At 43.6% G+C, this 21,135-nt stretch overlaps 1 protein-coding gene across 2 annotated transcripts in view; it reads right to left on the bottom strand.

The window, feature by feature from the left end:
* The window catches only part of RYK (receptor like tyrosine kinase), a 129,827-nt gene that overhangs the window by 9,120 nt on the left and 99,572 nt on the right, over nucleotides 1–21,135 (bottom strand). For both annotated transcript variants that reach the window (XM_083178392.1, XM_083178393.1), the window contains exons 10-13: nucleotides 20,609–20,678; nucleotides 10,128–10,260; nucleotides 4,519–4,628; nucleotides 4,158–4,317 (exon numbers count right to left, since the gene is read on the bottom strand). In XM_083178392.1, the coding sequence (XP_083034518.1) occupies nucleotides 4,158–4,317; nucleotides 4,519–4,628; nucleotides 10,128–10,260; nucleotides 20,609–20,678 (473 nt within the window). The remainder of the gene's footprint in view (nucleotides 1–4,157; nucleotides 4,318–4,518; nucleotides 4,629–10,127; nucleotides 10,261–20,608; nucleotides 20,679–21,135) is intronic.

The following is a 21,135-nucleotide window of genomic DNA, read 5'->3' as shown; positions in this document are numbered from 1 at the left end:
CCTGTGGAATCTGATAAATCTATAGTGCAGGCCTTGTGATCTCCGGCTCCGATACGCACATCAAATTGGCACTAAAACACATGCGATGACCCTTTTCACCCAATCAGTCCGATCTGCCGGAATCGGGCAAAAAACTTATAAGCGTATGGCCAATTTAAGATTGATATTGACACAAACGTTTCAATTTGGTAGAAACCATGTTATTAAATTACCAGGAATGTCTCACAATATTACCAGAATATGCAGAGAATTTATACATACTGCATTACATGGCACTAGATAGCTGACATCTATAGCCATGGGGGAATGTCTTTGTTACAGGAAAACCAGTACAAGTTATCTACAAGGCCTTCTAAGCAGACCGGCATAACAAGGATTTGGAAAGATCGAGGACTGAAATGACATCTGGATAATGGTCCTTGATCCTGGAAAGCATTGAACAGGCCAAAAAGTCATAAATCTATCTACATTGAATTCTTACAATGATTACTTTGTGGGATGATTTGTAGAAGGGACCAAGAAGGACCTTCACCCTATACAGAGCGGAGATGGCCAAGCGTCATTCTGCAGGAGTATCTAGCCAGTCAGTCCGGTCAATAAAGTAGCGCAATGTCACAGTGATGTCATTAGCTGCAATGGCTTTATACCACCCTTCTTAAAGCCATTATAGTTGGTATTCCAGCTACAATAATGATGCATGGGTAAAAAGCAGCCATAAGGAATACTGATCTCTGGGTCTGATACACAGACAAACCAATAATGAGGATTCTCAAAGTCAGACATTACAGTACAGTATGTCAATGTTTCACTTTAAGAATAGATAGTTTATAAATGTAACAATGTTTCATTGCTAGAGATTTCTTTGCTGGATTGTTGGAGGTTGTAAAACCAGTTTTGATGTTAAGCCGCCTTAAGACCATTCAAACATCTCAAACACAGGAGTCTGATCTTAATCCAATTAAATGTCCATTGCACATGAAATGTTTAGGAGCTGGTGGAAAATGTGCGGCTGAAAGCTCGTCTCCTGAGAGATGTAGCACAGCTTCTATAGCATATACATTCATTCCCGCATAGAGATTATTCCATTACACTCACATGCCCGTCTTGTGACGCACATTTCCCTGCAAAGTCATTTTGTCTCTCGACGGCTTCTCCAAAATAAAATGACAAATCACACTTTCCGCTTGTGCACTCAGAGGTGGTGGGTGCAAAACAGGCAATCGGTTTAATGTACACATTGGGAAACCAGTTTTGTAAACTTTTTGGAGACCGAATAGAACAAACTATTTTAGTGCCGCCTTACTCCAAACATCTAGATATCCTAGATGTCAGTCAAGTACTAATTGCCAACACTTAGTAACTGAAACCAATCCCACATTACTTAGACAAGTACTGTTTTGAGCAAATAGGTAGCACAAAATAGCCTAATTTTATATCTCAATACAACACTTGGGTGACACATTCAAAAGACACAAGCCTCAGGGTCTAAGACACAAGCCTCAGGGTCTAAGACCTTATATAGTGTTGTCAAAGTGTTTTCTTGTTTTTAATTTGGAGATCTAGCCCAAATGAATGATTAGCAAACAAATAGTGACTGTCTGTATGCTTTAAGCAATTTCAGACAATATCGCCAGAGATATGGTTGGTGAGCGACCATATCCCCGTGTGTACAGGGCGATGGTAGCTAGGAGCGCACTCCCATGATCAGCCCAGTATTGGTAAGAGGAGCGTGCTGCAGCGGCTTTCTTCTTCAGTGACTGGTCACTGATGAAAATGGGACTCACAACTATTTGGTCGCTGAGCAATATTAAGTCAAAATCGATCAGCCACCAAACTGCCCGTATGTAAGGAGCTTTGCTGTTCAATGATGGAGAGGAAGCCCGTAACCCTGTGCCCATTTGCTGTTTCTCCCTGCACAGTGGCTGGGGAGTGTACACGGAGGCTTATAATCCCCACTGATACCCTGGAAATGAAAACGTAAAAGTGGCCTCATTTAAGGAGGTAAACAAAAAATGTTTTTTAATAAAAATCAACAAACAAGAAAATGCTTTCAAACCATGCCGTTATGAGACAGAACTCTGGGAGGCAATTGAGTCACCTGCCACCCGGCTCCTGCTCCCAAGAGGGCACCACTGCTCCCCATGCAAGTTTAAAACCGTTACAATGTCACTTACAGCTGAGCAAGGTCCCGACCCCAGAGCATTAAATCTGTCTATACGCAGTCTTTCACCACCTCTTAACTGTAAATTAGGTACAAAGTGTCTACTTTGTGTATCTCAGGTGTAATCTAGCACTTCTTTATCCTGACATCAATGTCTGGTGTAGAACTACATTTCTATATCCTGACTGCTATGCTTATTGTACTAAAAGACCTAATGTGAAGCTACTTCATACAGATTCTACGGACAGATTATTATTTATCCACTGTGGATTTTATAAGAATGTACCATCGAAGGTTTGAATTGATGGTTTTCAGAATAGTATTTGTATCACATGTGAAAGTTGTACTATAATACCCCTTTCACATCGCACTTTTAAACCGGTATATTGCCGTTTTTTTCCCATTTTTAAACATTTAAGGCTGCAATGTGAAAGTGCCAAAGTTGATTTACCGGTTAAAGAGAACCGGTATTTCAACACGGTTAAAAAGCAGAGTCCTACACGTTTTAAAGCCGTTTTTTAGGCAGTGTGAATGGCTCTATTTCAATGGCTTGAAACGTGTCCCTTGGGGGTTAAACGGGTTGAATGTTTGAATGGTATTAAATGATTTTTAAAACGGTTTTCACCTGCAATGTGAAAGGTCTCAAGGCTCAGACCCGTTTTAAAGTCCCATTTAAGAATACCGTGTCATTACCCATTTCTGCAATGTGAAAGCAGTGTAACAGTAGTGCTACCCTCTTAAGAAAACAGATAGATATTGTTTACAGATTATCTAGATTTTGAGATTTGAGGAAAAAAAAAGAAGTGTATAACCATTATGGATTGTAATGGTAAAAGTACCGATGTGCAATCGATGGTTAAGAAGATTACATCGATGGCACAAGGCAATCCTTTTCTCTAACCCTATATGCAATATCAGTCTCTCTCAGGGTAATAGGGTAAGCTTTCCTCTATAGGTTATGTGCTGTGACCATTACAAACATTAAATTTATCATTTATAAAGAGGTTTTACCGACACATATTTATGCTGATAACCCTGGGATCTGTTTATAGCCTCTAGGTTTATGCTGGTCCATGAATGCTTCTTAAGTTTTATATGAATTGCGCCCCAAAACAAAGAGGAGTCTTTATGTTCCAGCAATATAAAAACTTTTGTAGATTGGAGCAAGTGTTACTGGAAAGTTGATGGGATGGTAGGAGAGGCTGAAATCAGGGGTACGATTATTCCAGTCCGGCCATGCGAGGGCAGCTATTCATGGACTGGTTCCGCAAGCTTGTTCCGCAAGCTTCCAGGTAGTGAGTCAGGGAGACTGTTTCTCGGAGAGGTTCTAGTCAGACTAAACAGTCATTTGTTCTTGCTATTTCCACATTGATAACTGGAAGCTGCTGCCAAAATATACAGGCTTCATATTGACTTGTGTTTATTTAAACGGCAGTTATGATATACAATTAGCTGCATGCCATACAAGTTCCATCTATCGGCGGCCTTCTCAGTGTGACCAGTCCCTTCCACCGCACAGCTCAGGTCATAGGGTCAACATACGTTAGGTTGACCACTAAAGGTTGACAGGCCGTAGGTTGACACATGAAATAGGTCGACATGGCTAAGGTCAACAGGGTTGGAATGTAGACACAAGCATTAAGTTGACACTGACACCGTATTAGTGTGCTGCGTGTGCCATGCTTCAGGCACATTGCCGGCAAACTATTATATTTCCTCTTCGCGCCCTAGTGGATGGTAGGTAATTACCACCTGTCGCCGCAAGTCAGCAAGAAAAAAATCCTTTTGACTGTCGACCTAATGCTTGTGTTGAACTTCCAACCCTGTTGACCTTAGCCATGTCAATCTAGTGTACGGTGACCTTCATAGTGTCGTCCTGGCGACCGTATCCCGCTCAGTACCAATCTCTTGCTATTTAGTAGACGGCAGCATCATGCCTGCTGTACAAAACCATCTTTTGGCACACAACACTGGAGAATAAGAGAAAGAGACTCACCACATCACCAGCACTGGAAAACTCTTTGTTCACCAGACTTTCAAGAGACATCCAGCGTACCGGTCGGTTTTCATTGTCACCAAGACAATGGTAATCCATGGGGAAGAGGTCACGCGCTAGTGCATTATCTGTAATCTTTACTTGGAGGGATTCATCAATCCTGGAAAGAAAAGACATTATATCGTCATTTCTGTATTTTTCCGGTGTTGAATTATTTGGTCTAAATCATGGAACTAGATTAAGGACAGTATAAGTGCCCAAAAATGCAGCTCTGGAAACAAAGGGTTTCTTCAGTGATGTGAGGTGAAGCTCCAACCAGCACCGGTAGTGGTCAGCGACATCTGAGGACACAACTACTTACACACAATTTCTAGCAGCGAGGTCTTTGTGGATCACTTCTCGTCTAGCCAAGTAACTCATTCCGCAAGCTATCTGTATTGCCATATGCACAAGGTCCTGCTGGGATATGGCCTAAAAGAGAAGGAACAAAGACCGAAATGTAGGTAATGCCAAGACACATACATTACACTATAGTGAGCATAACCATGACTACAAATGTACTGTATGTACACAGACACCGTGACCATCTAGTCATGAGAAACCAGGAATGTGCACCCATTTAAAAATGTATAAACATATATAAATTCTAACAAAACAAAAAGATCCAGCAGGATAAACTGTATAGTTGGCAATAAAAGAGCCAGGCAGAACTTCCATGGCCATATTGCTTGATGGACACTAGGAGCCGGCAGTCATTAAACAGCCAAACACCACAGATCTGAGATGACACGTTTGCTGTTAGGGCACAACCTTTACCATCAATGCTAAAGGTGCCCAAACACCGTGAGATGACCGCACCCATTATGGGCTGGATCGCATTGCATGCGTTTTGCACGCGATCCGAGGGCAGTATAAACAGTATGCGCACCACATAATTTTTGTACTGTGCGATGAGATGCCCGCGGGAGCGCGCATCGCGCGGTGCTATCGCAATATGTATGGGCACCATTAGGAGAGGAAAACAAAGGTCAGATCAGAAACGATAACGGTTTCCATCATTTAAATCTGCTAGAGAAAGGCAAGCCATGTCCTTGGCTGGGAGAAGTTCTGGGATTAGCCCTAGTGTGAATGGTGTGACAACATGACAGAAAGCACATTCCGCCGATGCTTGCAGAACGTGAACAGACAGGCTCCAGCCATGGAGATTTAACCACATAAAGGCCAAAAGGTGTACATACATTACTACAAATACTTAACCAAATGTGTACATGACTACAATGTAGAGCCAACAGGGCCAAAATGCAAAAACTTAATATATGTTCTCCAGCCCAAAAATCATCTCTCCTAACATACAGAGCGTACTTGACAATAGGCCAGTAACAGCCATGTGGGCTATGCACAGAACAGTTAACCCTGACAAAAGCATCCCTTTAAAATCTGATTAATTGCATATATTCCTTAAGTGAGTTGCATTGTGGAATCTAAGCTCAGACTATGCCATGCACAGCAGTCAGCCAAGACACAATGCGCTAACTTGCCCACACTAGCAAGAATAGTTTCACAGGCATGAAAGGGGGAGGGGGACGTTGTACATCAGCGTATGAGACTTACAGCATGGTTATATAAACACAACCTTTGCAGCTAATGTACAGGTAACAAAGTACATGGTAGGAAGGATTCAGGACCAATAGCCATGTAGCTTCAAGACCGTATAGAGGTGTCCTCCTACATATTTCCCGCAGCCGTTCCAAGTAGTCCCTCCTGGCACGCCAGGTGTCCCAATGAGAGTCTGCTAGCAATATGCGTCTGTTTTGCAGAAAACGTGTCAGACGCAGCACGATGCAGGTAGTACACACCAGGAGACTATGTCGGCTAAGTTGTGTATTGTGTGTGATGGAGTCTCTGAGTCTGCACACATAGTGCTACAATGCAGTGGCCACAGCTTTTACCCATTCCAAGTTCTGTGGCGCTTCAATGTGCCAACTCCATAGCACACAATATACAAGGGCTGCAGATTAATCAGCACGTTCTCCTGGCGGCTCGTTTGGCATGGTGTTATAGTGGCTATAAATAAGAATGTCAATTCAAGACCCTGTTCGTGTTTTTGTCCTACACTCCTATAACTCATAATATTTGAACAATAAGCTCATTGAAATGTCACAGTGAGTTTCTGACTTTTAGCAAAGGCAAATACTGACTCCGTCCTATAGTAACAAGGCCGACTAGCCACTGACACGCACAATACAAACGTATGAAAGTGGCATTTCTTACCATTCACTTCAACATTCCAATATATATATATATATATAGCCGTTATATGCACCCTCAGACAACACTGGCTTACAAGCAGATCCCCTCCCCCCCTATCACCAACGCAGATTCCTAAATGAAGGTACAGTCTTGCACAAATACAAGGCTGACAAAGAGAAAACCTGCAGTGCTTCAGAATAATATCCTAATGAAAATATCCACAAATTCTTCTGCTATCTCCTGAGACCGTCACTCACATCCTCACATTTATTTTCCACTGCAAACTGTCGACTTCACAGCTTTCCAAATAGTCAAGGGTCAAAATAGGGAACCTCCCTGTTTTGGATAGAACGGGGCACTGGATACAAGTCAGAAGAAATAGATCATTAAACACCCTCTCGTCATCCTGCCATCCATAACCAAGCAAGCAACAGTGATTCAGTAAACAGGACTTGGAACAACAACCCCCCCCCCCCAAAAAAAAACTCCTGTCGACCCTTTTATGTGTCGCCAATTGTCACGTCAACCGTTTTGCTTTATTTTTAGTAAATGTCAATCTTGTGCGTGTCGACTTAAGGCCCCATACACGGTGCGATTTGGGCCCGATTTGGCCGGATCGGACAGTGAAATCGGCCCAAATCGTATGTGCAGACGCGGATCGATGCGCGGTCCGAGCGCGTCGGGAGGTCGGACGGGCTGCACATAAGATTTGGTAAATCTTATGTTTGGTACACACCAGAACGATCCTGATTGTTAGTAGATCGTTAGCAGATTGTGCGATGGTCGCACGATCTGTTGGAGCACACGATCTGCTAAAGATATGCTAACTATCTGCATCCAATCCAATCCCAATCCAATCCAATCTGAGTCTGTATCTAGTACAATGGGTCTTTTACAGATCCTACCTGCAGCAGGTAGGATCTGTAAAACAACCATACGACAGCGGGGACGCTCATTGGATTGGAATTGGATCCAGATTGATGGGATTGCGCCCTAATCGTTCTGGTGTGTACCCTACATTATGTGCAGCCTGGAGGCGGGCAGGGAACGCGGCGAATGGGGAGCTGGTGCAAGGAGCCGGGCAGTGGAGTTGCACTGACCTGGGTGGTGATCGCCATAAGCAGGGAGCCAGTGGTCCGGGCCGGTGAACGCAGTGATGGGTACCAGAGACAATGTAGCATGGGGGGAGACGGACAGCAGTGGGCGCACATAGAAATGAATGGACAGTCAGTGAGCTCTCAGCCAATCACTGGCTGTCCATTCATTTCTGTGTGTATTATTTTACTATGTGCGCCCGCTGCTGCCCGGCTTCCCCTACGCTACCCGGCAATCTGTTCCCCTCGCCGCCCAGTAAGTAAACTCACTGCCTCTGTGTCCTGGCTCTGTGCTTGCAGCCGCTCCGCTCTGCTCCCTCTGACAGCAGCTCCCCGGAGACTGCATGCGATTCATCACATCCCCCAACCCCCCCCCCCCCCCCAATAGGGTCCTTGGAAGATACTCTGTGCAGCATTCTATATTTCTCCACAAGCCAGATTTAAATGTATAAAAGGGGTGAACGTGTGATGGTTCTCCGGCACGAGGGCCTAGGATTCATCTCAGATAGTATAAGGGTACATGAGGAAACTCAGCGGATTCTGTAAACATTTTATAAGCAGGTGTGTGTACTCAGCAGTCAAGGTAAATAGCACTGCTCTAGTATTCCCTGAATGACTCCCTTTCATGTAATCAGTTCGATGTAAGAAGAACCTAAATTGAGGATGAAAGAAGAGTTGCATATCTCTCATCAGAAAGCACCAGCACAGGGCCCTGCCAGGACAGCTCTTTGTACTTTGGCCAAGAACAAACCTAATAGTGCGGAAGCGCCTGCCACAGAGGATGACCTGACCAACATCTTACCCTGAGTGATAACCGCTGTACTTTATATGGCCCTAAAGTTCTACTCAAAGGCGGCTTTCAACCATGTAGCGGCATTAATTCATTACATGCCCTTCTGGAACATTTGGACTTTTTTTTTTTTTTAACTACATCTTCCATCTACAAGGTGGAGTGGTGATGCTTATCTCTTGCAGAAGACCACTCTGATCTCTCGTAAAATAGATCCAACTGCAACCACAGAGCTGTTGTGTGTCGTCTCCAAGGGCATGGGAATGAGATACTATATACAAAGATGGAATAAAGACACTGAGAAAAGTGTAGGACACATGTCTTCAACCTGTGGCCCTCCAGATGCTGTAGAACTACATGTCCCATCATGCCCTGACAGTTTTGGCATGCTCTCATAGGAAAAAAATGTGGCAATGCATGTTGGAACATGTAGTTTTACAACATCTGGAGGGCCACAGGTTGAAGACCCATGGTGTAGGAAGAAAGACAAAAACACTAGATTTAAAGAATGTTCCATTTATAAAGCATGTTTAAAGCAATTGTTTTTTTAAATCCGCTTTAAAAAGGGATCCAGGCAGCATACCTACACAGTCGGGATGCTGGCTTCAGTATACAGACGGAGGCATCCCGACAGCTGTCAGAAGGGTTCCGGGGCAACATCGATCCGGATGCTGACGCCGAAAGACCAACAGCCTGCATTACAATTTAGGAGTACGTGGGCCAGTGTAGCATGCAGCTAGGGAGGGGACAATATAGGTTTAAGAACTAGTGGGGGATTTAGGGTTAGGCTACGGGGAGAGGATGGCAGCAGTTGGGCGGGGGGGGAAGGAACTTAGAAAGGGGGTTAAATTTAGGTGGTGGGGTTAGGCACTAGTGGGAAGGGTTAGGCACTAGTGGGAAGGGTTTGTGTGTTGCAGGCATGTGTTGTATGGAAGCCACTTCTCTTCCCACCACAGGTGGAATTTGGACGGAATTTGGACGGAATTTAGGTCTGCTATCCAGCATCCAGAAGAGGGATGGCTTTGAGGTACAGTGTTAATATAACACTTGGTGGTATATTTTTGTAAAACCTTAGACGAGGAAAAACTAAAATACTGTCCTTGCAGAAAACCGATGAGACCCATCAGTCTGTGCATTTATACATTTGCAGGGGTTAAAATGAGGGGACTGGTTTCATGACGTTAATAGTTTCATAATCTGGGAAAATCTGTCATACAAATAAAAGTGAAGGCCCACAGGGTGTAAAGCTGTTCAGGTTCCCGGAGAAAGAGCTTTACACTAAATTCCTGCTCAGGCACGCCGCTAACCTTACTAATACATGAGCGAGTGCTTGGGCTTCCTGTACATGTTGCTCTATCTCTCACTGCAAGCAGACCCTGCACAGCTGACTGCCCCAACACACAGGACAAGGAGCAGGAAACCACCACCATCCCCTCACTTACTGGAGATCCCTCACATAATGACAATGTATGAAATGCAATTTCTAACAGTAAGAATCAGTTGTAGGTGACATCACTTTCATTTAAAATGAGATATTATGAATGCTTATTAAACGTGACACGATAGAAGCAACGGATCTGTACTATCACTTATTTCAATGTTGGCATTGCCTGTAGCATCCAGAAGCGATCATCTCCTCCGATATATACCAAGTAATGAACTGTATGGGATCGGTCAACCAACAACTATCCAGGACATGTTTGACCTGCATCTGACCATGAAAAACACAGGACACTTAGTGGAGATGTGGCCTTTAGCGCCTCATGAAGAAGTTGTACGATTTTTGTCACATTTCTCTTCTATACGTGTGAAATGGTTAGACAGTGACGTGATTACCTGTGGGTTATTGGCCTCCACCAGCTTACACTGCCTCAGGAACAGTTTCAGGTTCCCCCAGTTCATGAAAGGCAGCAGCACCATTGGTTTCTCCCCATCCTCTATACAGACATGACCGATAGGGAGCAGATTCCTGCAAAATAGATCAGCATTAGACAGCTCGGATAGCAGGAGCAGAGACACTGGGCATTCTTCTACAACCTCTCTCCCCCTATATACACCACCACACAGAGGTGTACAAAGTCTGGAGTGATGAGCTAGAGGATGGCACTCATAGTAGTCAAGGGTTCATACCGATTTCAGATCGGATTCGCAGGTCCATCGCTTTTACTGAAGACGCAGCGCAACCAAGGGGGCGATTCCCTGGCTGAGGCAGTGTAGTTACAGGCAGTAAGTAACGATACACTCCCCATACAGTGGATCATATAGTGTGTGCCAATGCTCATTAAACTATAGCAAAGACACCTCCTTCCTACATTTAGCTGGATTTTCGGAAATCTAAATAAGACCAGTATATGTAAGTAAAAGGTGAATAAAGGTCCAATGCATTTTGCACACTAAAAAACAAAAAAACAATACATTCTACATGTCAGACAAACACTTGAAATGACGTGCATGTTTGATCAAATATACATCCTTAAAATTATGTACATTTATTATCAAACATATCTCCTTCTAAAGTTGACATCTCATGCTGCTTTCAGACCGCATAACTGGCTTTGACCCTGTATTTGGAAACGTTTCCAAAAACGGGTCTGCCAGATAAAACCCCTTTCACACCGCAGCACTTAAACGGTATATTACCGTTTAAGTGCCGATTTTTTGACACTGGCAGACCCGTTTTTGGAAACTTTCCAAATACAGGGTCAAAGCCAGTGCAGCCTTCAGCCCTCCCCTCCGTGCAGCTCCCCCCCCCCCCCCCCCCCCTCGCGTGTCGACCGAGAGCATGTCGACGCCCCCCCGCGCATGTCGACGCCCCCCACGCATGTCGACGCCCCCCACCCCACCCCGCGTGTCGGCGCCCCCCCCCCCCCCCGTGTCGACTTACCCCGTGCCGGTACCTCCGTTGTGGACTGCAGCTCAGTATGCTCGGAAAGCACTTATGAAAAAAGTGTCTTCCAGAAAATGGCTGCCCCATAGGAAACCCTGTTTAAAAAAACTGTCTTCCGTATAGGGGGCAGCCATTTTCTGAAAGACACTTTTTTCATAAGTGCTTTCCGAGCATACTGAGCTGCAGTGCCGGGAACCACAACCGAGATACCGGCACGGGGTAAGTCGACAGGGGGGGGGCGCCATCGACACGCGCGGGGGCGTCGACACGCGCGCGGGGGGCGTCGACACGCGCGCGGGGGGTGTCGACACGCGCGCGGGGGGGCTCCAGTGCTGTGAATACTTAATGAGCGCTCATTAAGTATTCACTGTGCTGAATTTAGGACCCAGCTCATTGGCTGGGTCCTAAATACCGTTTCTGAGCCGATTTTTGCGCTAAAATACCGGTTCAGAAACGGGTAGGACCCTGCATTTTAACCGGTTAGAAAAAACGGCATTTTCTAACCGGTTAAGTGGGACTGGACCTTTCAGACCGCACACATTACCGTTTTAAAACGGTAAAAAAACGGCAATTTACCGTTTTAAAAGTGCGGTCTGAAAGGGGCATTAGGTTATCCTTATTCATGATACACAAGTGATATAAAACAGTTTGCCAATTTTCCTCTACGTACAGTAATATCCGCAATTTAGTCTGTCCCACAGATGTAATACTTACAATGTAAAGTTCACAACAAATAAGAAACAGCCCTGGCTCAAGAATAAAAACGACACAAACAAATGTCAGGGTGGTATCAAGACTCACGTTACCATCCAGCAAGGATACAAGCTCTTGTTTGCCTGTGGCCATTATCTAGGTTAGGTGCACGTGGGCCCCAACTACCGCTATTGGGTTATGCAGCTAACAATGGGGTCTGCACACAAACCCGATTTAGGTGGAAATCTGGAAAAATGCTGCTAGATAGATACGGAGCTTTATAAGCACATCTGTATGTTGCTCATTTTGTATGCTAAAATGAAGCTACATTTAACACATCAATGTAGGACAAGCACACAGTGCAGAGGGGAAACCACTTAATGGACTGAGGCAGAAACCTCATGCTAGAATTTGCTCAGGGTCTTCCACACAAACCAGCTTCAAACTGGTGCACTTCTACTGAGCCAAGTAAGAGATCAAGGGTTCCAGCATCTGCAGATGTGGGCATAATTTCAGAATGTACTCTCCAAGAGAGGAAGAGAACCTGGCGCTCTTTCAAAGTGCAATCAGGATCACTGACATTAATCCTCTGCCACAGGGCACGAGTGAGTAAAACAATCACATTACTATATATTAGTCTTCAGAACAGGAAAAATGAAGTGTGTCGACACCATGAGGTTGCCTACAGCTATTAACATAATATGTGCAATGCAAACAAAGCCAATAGCAATGAGCAGGACTGAAGCACATCCTTTACCAGGACTGAGTGGTGAGCCAAAGTTTCTTAGCATTGCAATAAATGGACAATGGTATCGCCTGTCCCACGGATATGTGCTACACAGTTCTCCCAATTAAGGATCAACAAACACTGGCCAGCAGATGAGGGGCCGGTTGGACGGCTCTCCATAGCATTCTTCTATGTCTTATATGGGTGAAAATCACTCGAGGTGTATGCACCTTTAGACAAACAATGAATGAATGTACATAAATAAAACCAACAAATCGCATAACTGTGCACAGAAATAGGAGAGGATACCCTGCTGGGTAGTTGGGGATGTGTAGGCTGTAAGATAAAGGTGGGCTGGTAGGCTTGCAGGTGAGTGGAGATTGGACACGGAGCCTGTGGTGTGAATGGTAGGAAAGGTGAAGTACAGAAAAAGTAAAGTTAGGCTGGCAGTGGTGTGGAGGATAAACTAGAGAGGTGTGGGATAGGAGATTGGTAAGCCAGTGACAAGAAGGTTACATAAATCTAGGCGAGACAGGAGAGGTTTAGTAGCCTCAAGGGGAAGAAAGGTCACAATCTGAAAATATTGTAGAGCTAAAGTAGGTCATCCTTCACTGCTGAGGAGTGGTCCAGTTATCTGAGAAGGGTTGGGGGTTATGCTGTGTACACACGGTACAATTTGACATTCGATTTTGACTATATAGTCAAAATCTAATTGGGATCGCATATACAATGTATGGAGATAGAACATGTTTTAAGCTTTTTATCCCGATTCGATGCCAATGCGTGTTCCCGTTCAGCCAAAATTGAAAAGCCGAATAGTTCAGCAATGACTAAATAGTGTAGAAAGCATGAATTGTATGTAAATAGTACACAGTTAGCAAACATTGCATAGCAATCAAATCTTAAGTCAAATAGCAAGGGAATCTCAGCGTGTGTACACACCATTAGAGGGTTTATGGAAAAAAAAGTTTGGGCTGTAGTTATTGGGTTAAGGTAGGGTTTCCACAGAGTGGATGAGACCACGGTATGTGTGAATGACAAGGGGAATGTGTGGACAATGTAACACCAAAATCATGGGCTTAAATTACCACCAAGGCCTTAACTGTATGGAGTTTGTATATTTTCCCCATGCTTGCGTGGGTTTCCCCCCACAAGTCAAAAAATATACTTGAAGCAGAGGCGTAAGTTCATCCCTGCTGCCTGGAGTTTTGTCCCTCTCCCCTAAGTAAAGTGAAAACATATATGGTGTGTGTCTAATATAAACACACAACATACAGAATTACATAAATAGCACAGAATCAGCAGTCACCATGGGTCCCATCTTGCTTGCTGCAGCACAGGCTGAGTGGTGATCCCCTATTGCGGATGTTAGCAGGGCTTCTGTGATTGAGCAATTCATTATGTAGCAGGTGCGTTGCAGAGCTCTGCTGATGAGCAATGATCACACTGGTATCCTACACAGGTGCTGCTGTACATGCAGGTGCCCATTCAAGGCGTAAGCCTGGAGGCAGTTGACTCCTTTGCCTCTGGGAGTTACGCCCATTGCATGTAGATTTAAAGGACTGCCCACAAAAATGAACCCAGTGTGTAAGGGTGTGTGTAAATTGGCAGACAAGATGGGCCAAGTGATTTTTAGCTTCCATAGCAGAATAAAATATAAGATGAAAGTCTGAGGGATATAGAACATACAGTAAATGGTTGAGGTTGTTGGCGATCTGGGAGTTGGGTCAGCACAGGAACACTAAATGAGGAGGGGATGGGGTTCCGGGAGCATATTCAGGGAAAAAGAACAGCATGGATGTAAAGAAATAAAAATAAATCTATCATGGTCTTTTACAGGTTGTACTACAGGTCCCAGCAAGCCTCCCCGCATGCTGGTACTTGGGGAACTACAAGTACCTGCATGTGGTGCATTAACCGGCCAGCTGGTTTCAGTAGTCACCCTGTACATTAAATATTATAATAAAGACAAATCAAGGGAGTGACCAGATCGCATTCCGAGGTCCGTTAAGAAAGGTTAGATGTGCAAGAAGTTTGCATGTAAAGCAGGGACTGCAGATCAGGAACCCACATATATTACATTATTAGCCTGATTAAACAGGCTTTTAAATAAAGTACTTAAGGTTTTACACTATTAGATTTGCACCATCCCCTTTGTTTCGGAGGTAATCAAGGAATAAGGACAGAGTTTTTTGCCTGCTTCTCCTCTAAAAAGAACATGACCAAGCCAGGCCTAGGAGAGGCCGCCTTCCGGTACGCAGTTATGCTTATTTGGGTTGATTCCATGTACAAAATATTATACGTTGGTAATACACTATGAGTTTTTCTAATTTTATTTTTTGGGAGAATCATACCATTGAATACACACGAATATGGAGACATTTTTAAAGAAAAATCATCGGATTAGGAACACATCTCACAGACACGGGATTGACCCAGGCCTAGGAATCAACACATGAGTAAAAGACGAGAGTAAAAGACGAGAGTAAAAGACGAGAGTAAAAGACGAGAGTAAAAGACGAGAGTAAAAGACGAGAGTAAAAGACGAGAGTAAAAGACGAGAGTAAAAGACGAGAGTAAAAGACGAGAGTAAAAGACGAGAGCAAAAGATGATATTGTGGTTTTAGTTACTCCCAATCAGGCATGCTGGTTCCAATATTTCAATATTTGTATTCTATTTTTGTGGTAGTAGGTGACTAACACAGGTTACTAGCTGCACCTATTTTTAAAGCGCGAAGGCCCAACAACTCTTATGTCACCTGTCCGTCTTCCCCTCCCTCTAGATCAGTGGTTCCCAACCCTGGTCCTCAAGTACCCTCAACAGTGCATGTTTTCCAGGTCACCCGGCAGGTGCACTCATTATTCACGCACATGTGAAAAGATCCACAGGTGGAGCTAATTATTTTGCCTGTGATTCTGTGTGGAGACCTGGAAAATGTGCACTGCTGGTGGTATTGAGGACCAGGGTTGGGAACCACTGCTCTAGACTGTAAGGTCCTTGGAGCAGGGCCCTCTTCCCTCCTGTTCTCACAGCACCCTTCTTGCATTTCAATTACAGCTCTTTTACTCACCTACAATCTATACCCGCATCTCTTCTCACTCCCATTCCTATATCTCAGCTGTATTGTGTACTAAGGGCAGTATTCAATGAGAAAAGTTCTCCGTGTTTTGTGGAGAATTTGTGCTTTGTTCGCCTTGGACGGAGCATTTTGCTCTCCATAAGCGAGCAACCCTATTCAATGTGCCATTTTCTCCGTCGGAGAACAGAGAATAATGGATGGTTCTCCATCTGTTACTCTCCGCCACTCTCCGCGTGTTGTCAATGGGATTTTGCATGGAGATTCTCCGTCTCTCTCCATGAGTGTATTCAATGTGAAATGTTCTCCATCTTTCTAAGTGACTTTCTCCGTGTCTCTCCGTGTAGCAATTCTCCATCTTTTGATGGAGAGCTGGAATGTGAACTTTTAAACTAAAAGGTTTTTTTAAGAAATTTTGGTGTCAAAAAATCAGTTTTTTTTTCTGTGAAGGGGCATGTTATTTTTATTCATGTGCTTATAGCACATGAATATATATTTAATTTAAAAAAAAAAAAAATTTTAAATTTTTTTTTTTTTTTTTTTTTTTACACAGTGCAGCCAGCAGGGGGCCGGAGCGCTCGAGCCGCTCATTAGATATTCATATATTCACTGCACCCGAACGTAACTATGCACGAACGGTGCAGTGAATACTGGGTCCCCCCGCTGGCTATAGGGGGGTGCAGCCTGGGTCCTGGAGAGCCCCCCTCCCCTCCACAGTCCTCTGGAGCAGCCAGGGAGACTTTAATCTCTCTGGCTGCTTCCGGCTCCCTGAAAGCTCCCTGCTCCCTGCAGGGGTTAAGACTCTCCGCGAGTGGCGGAGAGCATCAGCCACATTGAATAGAGGGAGCAGGAGTGGCAGAGAGCCCTCCGGAACACGGAGAGTGCATGGAGAGCGAAATAAAACGCTCTCCATGCACGGAGAACTTTTTCATTGAATACTGCCCTAAGAATTGTGCTGCTAATTGTTAATTGTGCTTTGTTTTTGTTCTGTGTACCCTGTACTCTTCTAATGTGTTCTATATGTATGGTGCTGCGTACCACTTGTGGCACCATATAAATAAATTATAATAATAGAAATTAAAAAAGGACGAATCTGCACTTAATGATAGTAAGGGATAGGTTTCTGGGGAATACCGGTTCTATGGGCAGACTATGGACAAAATGTGGTCTACAGTTCTTATCGTCCCTCACATACATCTGGAAACGACTCCAAACAGATCTGAACATGCAGTAACACTGGCTTCTTTTCTCCCCGCACAAAAGAGAGATTATGCGTGTGTTCTATGATTTGTAAAGCAGAAAACGACTCCATGGCAAGTAACAGAGAATCGATCCATACAAGATATAAAGGATCCCTTACTCATAGGCATGATACTATGTACGCACCTCAATGACCCGATGCAGAATGAGTCTAGTCTGATCCAATCATCAGACCCGCACAAGATAATGGTCCCTGGGTATTACAAGCTAACCGCTGATTGACCAAATGGACTGTCATTCTCTGTGCATCGCTTGTTCTGTGTCTGGATTATAAACGGAACACCACTACTTATCTGCAAGTAATGTGAGGTCTACTTCATTTCAGAGTAATGTCACTCTTGAACCAATAGCTTGTATCCAACTATAAAGTGCAGAGGAATTTGCTGCGCTATATGAGAAACTCAAAACATAATACATTTTAGTTCAGGCAACTTAACTGCCACCCCTTAAGGTTGTTATTGTTTCATTTTTCTTAAAAAACAAAAAAAGAATAAAACATTACCTAAATGTTGCAAATCTATACAGACACTAAACTCCACACCATTATTATGTTGGGAAAAAGAACCACAATAAAGCAATTATTTCAGGCTATGGTTTGCCTACTGATGAGCTGGCCATTCAGACATTTTTTCTATGTTTTTGTTGCGCCTGTGGGAAAAAAAATCCCAAATCACAGTAGATAACACAAAAGGCTCCTAAAGCCAACTGTAATATTGTAATAAGGATTTCAGAGATTGGCAACAGGATGCAAACTAGTTATTTTGAGGGTGTGAAATACAAAAGGAAAAGAGTACTTATCCCGAAGGACAACTCTCATGATGCAGGAAAACACACCCGGCACTCAGATACTTCAAACTGGTGGGTAACTTCAATAGCACCAGTATATTGTTTTTGCATACAATAAACCCACTGGTATGTGTGTTACTAGAACCACATACAGAATCCATTATTTCTGATCTGGAATTATACCACTCAGGCCTTATAACACACACTGCTAGTATAGACTCCAGGCACAACACAGACCTCTGTCTGTCTATACAGGAGCTAAAACAAATCTTATTAAAAATAGTGTGGACAAAGTCTGACCTGGATGAGTGACCATATTGCTTCTAATTCTACTTCATGATCTGGTGAACACATATCAGCCTTCTCTCAAGTTTGGCGCTTTAGTCACCAGGCCGCGGATCTATCACTATGTGGGCTAGAGAAGAATAATTTCCCTTACATATGTTTTATGAAGACTCACATTTTTGCCTAAAGGTGACCATACACGTCACAATTATTGTATACAACAGCAGTTCTCAAGCTGTGGGTCCTGACCCCAAAGTGGGTCCCGACTCCATATTGCTGACCATCAGGCTGATGACTTTACTAATCTTAAGGGCCCCATACATCAGCAATTAATTGTGACAATTTTCAGATATGGAGATGATTGCCACAATTAATTTTAGATGTGTGGGCTCCCCCTTTTGGCAACCCCAATCAAAATCGCCAATCGATTGCTTAATCAGATTTTTAAACATGCTTAATAATCTGGTATTATCTGCAGATCTTTTTTATATGTGTGGGCATTCCCAATTCGTCTTCTTCATCTATTTACATTATGAACAGCTGAAATGACAATTGATTGGGCAATTTCCAGATATGAAGATGCAATCTTTAGATGGAAAAATCTGCTGATCACTGAAATAAATCTGTAATGTGTGGGCAAAGTCAGATAGATTGTAAAATCCATTTATCTGGCCAAAAAATCCCTGTATCTGGAAATCCATAAATTGTGATTGCTGATGTATGGGGCCCATTAGTCACTGATTCAAGGAGTCTGAAAAATCTGTTGAATTGTCTGTTATTTTAGACTCCTCCCATCATTTTGTGCCTCCACAATGCTGCCATGTATGTGCTGTCTGCTGACTACACATGTGATGTGATGACCTTCTGCAGTAACTTGCTGGGGTCCTGTCATTATTTGTATTGTGTGATGGGGTCCTAGAGCAAAATAGTTTAAGGACCCCTGGTATACAATATCGCATCTCATCGCACATCGGTTTTGCGAGGAGATGAGATCTAGTTCAAAAAGTATGTGCTGCACATACTTTTTGTACTAGATCTCATCGCAAAAACGACATGAGATGCGATATGGTATACAATAATTGTAGCGTGTATAGGCAGAAGGGTTGATAACAAGTTATCGAGTAGGGCGCTGTGATATGAGTGTGCTTTAGCAAAAGCAGCAGTTAAGTGATGGGATAGTCAATCCCAATGGACAAATGGTGGGTACAGGAAGTGGTAAACTGCGCTTGGAATAGTAATATAACAGGTGTAGTCGATCAAAGGGCTGTTTTAATGGACATAATAGAATATACACATAAAATACATATAAATTGCAATTAATAAAATAAGGTTAAAAAAGTCACAGTGAATGAATTGTATTGGTATAGTAACCTGAGTACTTGGATGATCACCCTTTTTTGTTATACTTGGATATAACACCCAGAGTACTGAGGCATCAATTCAACACCCTAATCCAGGGGCTCCAAATATAAGCCCATTTATCGCATCGTAGACTTCATCCAGCATCCACTCACCGCGGGACAGAGGTTTTTTTCTCTGGAGGAAAGCCACCTCCTAAAGGACCCGGTCTCATCATAAAGCAGTGGGAAAAATCTGGTCTCTGCAAAATATTGGACTAACCAACACATGCCCTCACTACCATCTGGAAGGATTTCCCCAGTACTGGCAGCAAAAAAAAAAAGTGATCAAGTACTCAGGTTACTATACCAATACAATTCATTCACTGTGACTTTTTTAACCTTATTTTATTAATTGCAATTTATATGTATTGTATGTGTATATTCTATTATGTCCATTAAAACAGCCCTTTGATCGACTACACCTGTTATATTACTATTCCAAGCGCAGTTTACCACTTCCTGTACCCACCATTAGCGTGTATAGGCGCCTTAATATCTTTGAAGCCTTTTAAAAAAAAAAAACACCCAAACTTTGGACCAGATAGAGTGACCTGACCAATAAGAAACCAGCCCACATTGTGCCCTTTATTTGCGATCAAGGTTTAAAGGAGTCCATACACGGTCCGTTGTGTATGGCTCCGTTCTGTACTATGCGATGCGCGCTCCGGCGCATCACATAGTACGGTACAAAAAGTACGTGCTGCACATACTTTTTGTACTAGCTACACATCGGATCGCAGTGCATACACTAGGGATGCGATCCGATCCGATGTGTGCTGTTAAAGCACACAACGGATCCGATTAACGGACCGTGTATGGGGGGCATAAGACTTGCATTGGCTGGAAGGAGCATATTGGGTTCACTATATGCTGCTGCACAGTACCTGGCCAGTGCCACAACCAAATTCCAAATAGTACACAGTGCAGGCACAGCCGCACTGTGTGAACACATACATTCAAATGTATGTTTTCTACTTGAAATCCGACCTGTCATCCTGCTCGGGATCTGGTGGATGCGGCACCACTGTATATGTGTGGACAGCCGCATAGAAGACCATGTGCCGGCTAGTTCCTGCTAAGAGGACACGCTAAACAGACCAAGACCAATGTTCAAATTACCCATATAGAATACACTGCTAACAAAAGTTTCCTCCAGACTGCTTTGCATAACAAGTAATGACAGTGTTCCATGTGCCCCATACCTGTGGTGCAGACCTCGCAGCTTGCAGCTTTCAGTCAGCATCATCGTGATTTGCACTTCAGAGGCTTGATCTAATAATGAAAAGACCAGAGAACACGTGAGACAACTAGAGGATTAATGCAAATGGTAATGGGTGCGAAAACTCTTCAGTTCATACAAAACTTCCTCAATCATATGTATCCAAATCTATTGAATTTTACACACAGCGTTTTGAGTAAAATATGAAATATTAAGACTAACGTGATCGGAACATTAGGCAGAACATCTTGCCCTCCAAAACTTATGGCATTTACTCCCTCGATTTTACAGGTACAGATGTGGAATCTGTCAGTTGCTAAAGTCTCCAGAGAGTTTAGGGGCTGGCCAAACTAGTCTGAGATCTACCAATGGTCCACATCACCTCACTGGTGCACAGCTGTAGTCATTACTAACTGTCACATTGTCAAACCTGCGGCATTCATTCCTACTATAGATCCACAGGTTGTCTGAGACACATGGGTGAGATTTAATAGGATGAGAGATTTCAGA

Source organism: Crinia signifera, chromosome 3, assembly GCF_055691185.1.
Source record: "Crinia signifera chromosome 3, ASM5569118v1, whole genome shotgun sequence".
In the NCBI taxonomy this organism is placed as follows: domain Eukaryota; kingdom Metazoa; phylum Chordata; class Amphibia; order Anura; family Myobatrachidae; genus Crinia; species Crinia signifera.
The sequence above is the reverse complement of the archived record's forward strand: the minus strand, read 5'-3'. Positions and strand labels throughout refer to the sequence as shown.